General features: G+C 58.4%; 2 protein-coding genes across 2 annotated transcripts; one reads left to right on the forward strand and one right to left on the reverse strand.

The window, feature by feature from the left end:
- Positions 1-417: 417 nt before the first annotated feature.
- Positions 418-5,969, forward strand: GGTG_00528 (NADP-dependent malic enzyme; the record flags this gene model as incomplete). Its single annotated transcript, XM_009218277.1, has 4 exons — positions 418-484; positions 732-1,472; positions 1,558-1,988; positions 2,083-5,969. 4 exons carry the CDS (start codon positions 418-420, stop codon positions 3,292-3,294), a joined length of 2,451 nt encoding a protein of 816 aa, XP_009216541.1. The 3' UTR covers positions 3,295-5,969.
- Positions 3,919-4,485, reverse strand: GGTG_00529 (hypothetical protein; the record flags this gene model as incomplete). Its single annotated transcript, XM_009218278.1, has 2 exons — positions 3,919-4,260; positions 4,339-4,485. 2 exons carry the CDS (start codon positions 4,483-4,485, stop codon positions 3,919-3,921), a joined length of 489 nt encoding a protein of 162 aa, XP_009216542.1.

Below are 5,969 nucleotides of genomic sequence, written 5' to 3' on the forward strand. Positions count from 1 at the left end.
AACATCCGTTCGTTTACGTACAGGCCCATGGCAGGCTCGACCCTCATTTGCCTTCACCGAGTCGGTCCACTGGCAATTTTGCACACCTAGTAAAGAAGCGTCCAAAGTAGGAAGCCATATCCACAGAGGGACGGGCGGCGTGCGTGGCCCCGATGTGGCGGGAAGCGACGACACAGCGTGACGCAATAAGAAAAAGAATCGGGGAAGGCGGACCCCGGCAGGGGCCTCCGTGATGGAGCGCCGAGCAGGGGCGGGTAGCATCAGGCTAGGCTGGGCCCAGAGAAAGAAGTTTCCAGAACATTGAATTTTATTTGGTGCAGTGCCAATACGACCGTCAGTAAGTACCTTTTTTTTCTTCCAGCAACAAGCCACACGCCCACGAACGCGGTGGCCACCACAAGCTGTCAACAAAGAATAATGCCGGCGATCCGGCGATCCGGCCAGCAGCTCGCTTCGTTCGCCGGCGCGTGCATACGCCGTGGGAGTACGTACCCTGAGCCGTAGTGGTGGTGGCCGTCGTGATAGTGGGTGCGGATCGTGGTGGCTGCTGCCAGGACTCGCGGGAAAAGTCGCGTTGCTCCGTCCAGGCTGCAGTCTCCTTGGGGCTGCACAGGTTTCTGGTGGGGTGAAACACTGGACGAAACTTGGCGAGCGAGCAGGGCCTTGTCAGAGGACACCCCCATCAAAATTTCCCTTGCTCGCGGGGGCCGAGCGACGCCCCCCCCGGCTAGCTGCGACCCTTGGCTCGGGGCCAACCCTGACGATGCAGCTGGCAGCAGCAGCGGTTTGGCGGGCAGCGGGCCAAAAAGTCTTAAAGAGGATAAACTCTCGCGTCGTCGGGCGCTTTCCCACGCCTCGATGTTCGACGGCAACAGCAGACTCAGGCTCAGTCTCAGGCTCTAGCAGCATAGTACCAGAACCCTCGGAAGCTAATCTGGGTATTAGCGCACCACCCCCACCTCCACACCAACCACATCTGCCACGGCGCCTGCACTCCAACACCGCTCCGGCCGCCGCCCAACAGAAGCCCGCCCTTGAAAAGAACGGTCGTGCTGCACCTCAATCTCCGATCCGCCCCGATCGCACCACTCTCGCCGGTTGGTCAGCTGCTGCGCTGCATGCAATGGTCCCAATGGCCTCGTATGCCTACAGCACCTCATCATCAGACGTCTCAACCCCCCGATCCGCATCCCCATCCTCGGCCGGCTCAGGTCGCTCAGCCTCCTCCCGCACCTCTATATCTAATCGCATGTCCATTTCCTCCGCCCGGAGAATGTCTGCCATGAACCCCCTCTCCACCGTCGACCTCTCCGCCATCGAGGAGGGTATTCGCGTAGCCAGCCTCGACCAGCTCCGTGGGTACTCACAAAACAAGTTCGCCGGAGAGGTTCGCCAGATCCGCACCACGGAATACCTTCCAATGTCTCAAGCCGCCGGCTACCAGGTTCTGAGGGAACCGGTCTGGAACAAGGGTGAGCCTCTTCTTTGCCTCGCTTTCACCTCCCGCAGACCAGACCAGTTACTGACCCGCCGCCCCGTCTTCGCCCCAATCTCTAGGCCTGTCCTTTGCTCCCGAGGACCGCGTTGCCAAGAACCTCACTGGACTCATCCCGCACGTCATGGAGAGCCCGCAAACCCAGTGCGAGCGCGCCATGAAGATGATCCGCACCAGGTCAACCCCCATCGACAAGTACCTGTACCTGTCGTCCCTCAAGGACCAGAACGTCGACCTCTTTTTCCGCCTGCTCATGGACAACGTCCGCGAGCTGATGCCCCTGGTCTACACCCCAACCATTGGCGATGTCTGCCTGCAGTACTCGAGCCTGTACACCAGGCCCGAGGCCCTGTACATCTCGATCAAGCAGCGCCGCTCCATCAAGACCATTCTGTCCAACTGGCCCTACCCCAGGCCCGAGATCTGTGTCGTCACCGACGGCTCGCGTATCCTGGGTCTCGGTGACCTAGGCATTAACGGCGTTGGCATTCCCGTACGTCCAAGATGCATCCACGTGATCATGCCCTTAATGCGAACCAGACGCATGCGCAGCGCCGAACACTAACGTGGACCCACACAACGTGCAGATTGGCAAGCTTTCACTCTACACTGCGGCTGCCGGCATTGACCCGTCCAAGACGCTTCCCATTGTCCTGGACACGGGCACCAACAATGAGGAGAACCTGAAGGATCCCCTCTACCTGGGCCTGCGCTCCAAGCGCCCAGCGTTCGAGGCGGAGCAGGCTTTCATGGACGAGTTCATGCAGGCCGTCAAGGAGGTGTACCCCGACATGGTGGTTCAGTTTGAGGACTTCCAGAGCGAGAAGGCCTTCGACTACCTTGACCGCTACCGCACCACCAAGTACAACGCTGCCTTCAACGACGACATCCAGGGAACTGGTGCCGTCGTCCTGGCTGGCTACATCAACGCCGTCAAGCTGTCTGGTGTCCCTATTGAGGAGCAGCGTCTTGTCTTCATGGGCGCTGGTTCGGCCGGTGTTGGTGTCGCCAAGCAGGTGATGGAGTACTACACCAGGCGGGGCATGTCGGAGCAGGAGGCCAAGGACAAGTTCTTCCTGGTCGACAGCCGCGGTCTGGTCACGGCGGACCGAGGTGACAAGCTCGCGGCCCACAAGGTCTACTTCGCCCGTAGGGACAACAGTGGCCACCAGTTCCAGACCCTGGAGCAGGTCATCGAATACGTCAAGCCGAGCGCTCTGATCGGACTCACGGCCACCTTTGGCGTCTTCACCGAATCGATTGTCCGTGGCCTCAAGGCCTCGGTTGAGTCCGGCGGCCGCGGCAGGAGACCCATCCTGTTCCCGCTCAGCAACCCCTTGACCAAGGCCGAGTGCACCTTCGAGCAGGCCGTCAATTGGACTGACGGAACCGTCGTCTTCGCCTCGGGCTCGCCCTTCGCTCCCTACACGGTCAAGAACGGCGACCAGCCAATCACGTACCTGCCCAACCAGGGCAACAACGTCTATGTCTTCCCCGGCATCGGTCTCGGTGCTATCCTGGCCAAGGTGTCGCAGGTGACGGACGACATGATCTACACGTCGGCCGAGGCGCTCTCCAACTGCCTCAACGCCGAGGAGATCCATAAGGGCCTGATCTACCCTCGCATTGAGCGTGTTCAGCGTGCCAGTCTGATTGTGGCCCGCGAGGTCATGAAGACTGCCCGCCGCAACGGTGTCAGCAAGCTGCCCGAAGCACAATGGAACGAGTGGGAGGAGTGGGGTGACGTCTCCCTGGACAAGTACATCCTCCAGAGGACATACAAGCCGTTTGAGAACTAAGGGGGTAACATTTGCTTGTTGCTCTCTGATCTAGTCTCATTCCACCGACTTGCTTCGGAGCAGTCCTCCCTTCCTACGAAATATGGCGGTGCAAAAGCAAAAGGGAAACCCCGATAATGAGGCGATATGCCAGGAAGAAAATTGGAAGGGGGCGATAATCATACCCTAGGCGGCGTTTGAAATGGTGCTTTTCTTTCCCCTTTTTTTTTCGTTGCAAATCTCTGCCTTGGGGTGGCAGCCGCACTCCCACGAAACCTTTACCAGCCATAACCGTTGCTTAGACTTCTACCTTAGATGATTCCCCCCTGCGGACGCTAGCTCGTCCCAGCTCATATCTACCACTTTTAACTTGACAACATTGGTAATCTGCCGCATTGTTCTCGTGCTTTGATGTTGAATTTGTTTGCTCCCAGTCAGAGCTTCAGCCTGTTTATGCTTGATGGTATCAGTTGATCTTGCTGCTCGAGGAGGGACATGTCTGGGCTGGGTGGCAGTTGTAGATGGATACCTATGGGATACGTCCTGGGTTGCCCGCTCACTTGAGGCTTTCAAACAAGCAATATTTCCGACGATCGGGCATGGGAGAGTGAATAATGCACAACCGTGCTAACATCTTTACCCTCCCTAAGATTTCTCGAACGTCGGCCCAATCGATATTATAAGTGTTTCCACTTCCTCTCTCCTCAACACTGTAGCATGTCGCAAGATGGCACTGTCGTTCTTATCTTGCCCAAAGCACCAGTTCGACAGATGTTTGAGCTGGCTGACGACGAGAGAGTTTGGGATGGTCACCGCGGGATCGTTGGAGGCGTAGGTCCTGCAGATCCAACCGAGGCATTTCCCGGCCTTTTGGTTGAAGCAGTCGCCCTTCGCCAAGAGGATGGGCACATCGCCGCGGTCGGCCCATTTCTGGATGACTGCCTGGGCGTCTCGCAACGAGAAGGTCCACCGAGGGTCAGAGTACACCTGTTGATCGCTCAGGGGTTTAGTCGGGCCGGCTGTGATCTGCCTAGCTTGGGCGGGGCGACCACCAGACGGACATACCGCACACTCATACTCATCGCCTGCCTTCTGCATCCGGGCAGTGTTCACGAAAGGGGACCGGCCCATGTCCCTAGTTCCGGTGGGCTCGGCGGCGGCGGCGGCGAGGCCGACGGCGCCGAGACAGGCGAAGATGGTGTTGGTCCGCATGGGAGTAAGGTGGCAGATGCGCCCTAGAACTTTCCGTGGGGGTGGAAGGTATCGAAGTTCTGACGGCGGCCGGCAAGAGCTTGAGGATGGGAGGCAGTGCCGCCTTAGCTTGCTTTATACCAACGTGGGCGCCTACCTATTGGTAGGTACCTACTGTACCGCTGAGCCGCAATGAATTCGCCAAGGGTGCTCCGAGGGATGTAAGCATTAAATCTCAGTCTGGGCGTGGCGCGACTTTGGAATTGGCAGAAACATCAGTCCGAGGCAGTCAAGTATCGGGATCATCAGGTAAAGGCTCGGCATTGGGATGCGGCAGGAAGAGCGGGCGCACCCATCCAATGAGTCTCAGCAAGGCCGGAACAAGAAGGTGCTGAAAGGGCTCGTTCAATTCCAGCAAAGGGCCCAGACTCTTCACTCTTCACCCTAGATCAAGCTGGTAGATCAACAAAGCGTCAAACCTAAACAACCCATTGTTTCTTTCTCCATAAAGCCTTTTTGCTACCCGGGGTTCTTTGTGTTTTACAAAGTGCTCCTGGGCAGATGGGGGTTATATACGTACTCCACATCAGGAAAGCGCGACTTCCACGCGCGGCGAGGTTGAATCACTCAAAATCCAAAGTCATCGACGACAGTCTCTTCAACCAAACAACCAACAGCCCACATTCTGAGCGTACCATCAGTTCATCAAGCAATCAAGGAATTACTTGATTTCTGCCCTTCCCTCGTGTCGGCTGGCACGCGCGTGTGCGTGTGCTGGTGAGAGGTTTCACCAAGCGCACAAACCAGCACACCACCAACGGGAAGTCGTCAATCCTCGAGAAGAGACGGGGTAGTACTGACCGGGCCTGACTGTCGACGCATCTGTCCAGACGACGAGGAAGAAAAGCGGCAGGAGCAAGGAGCAAGCACCTCCTCCCTCTTGGCCGGCAAGACGACCAGAACCAGAGCCAGAGCCAGATAGGGGAGGCCGGACAGTTCCGCTCCTTCCCAAGTTGGCTGTGCTCGCTCTCACTTTGCTCTGATCTTGACCTCACTTCACGGCTAGAAACAGAGAAGCAGGAAGAACAGCGACCGGCACACCTACACGTCATTCACCCCAGTGCCCGCCCAATCTTTCCTTCCTTCCCTCTCCATCCCGCCTCAGAACTCGCACCAAACACAAACAGCAAACACAGCCAAGAGTCCAACAACCCCCTGCACAAGAAAACGAGACCAAAAGTCGAGCCGAGAAAAACGACTACAAAGCCAGAAACCCCATCGCAGCCAGCCATGGCACCAGGAGGAGGCAGGCCCGGCGCGGACTGGACGGCCGCCTACATCATCATCGGCGTCGGCATCCCGGTCGGCTGGGCCGCCGCCGTGGCCCTCGCCGTCGTGCTCGAGCGCCGCACCGCCCGCCGGGGCGCCAGCCAGATCGCCGCCGCCACCATCGCCACCCTCTCCGACCTACGCACCTACCACCACTGGGATAGGGACCCCGAGGC

The sequence above is a fragment of the Gaeumannomyces tritici genome, assembly GCF_000145635.1.
Source record: "Gaeumannomyces tritici R3-111a-1 unplaced genomic scaffold supercont2.1, whole genome shotgun sequence".
In the NCBI taxonomy this organism is placed as follows: Eukaryota; Fungi; Ascomycota; class Sordariomycetes; order Magnaporthales; family Magnaporthaceae; genus Gaeumannomyces; species Gaeumannomyces tritici.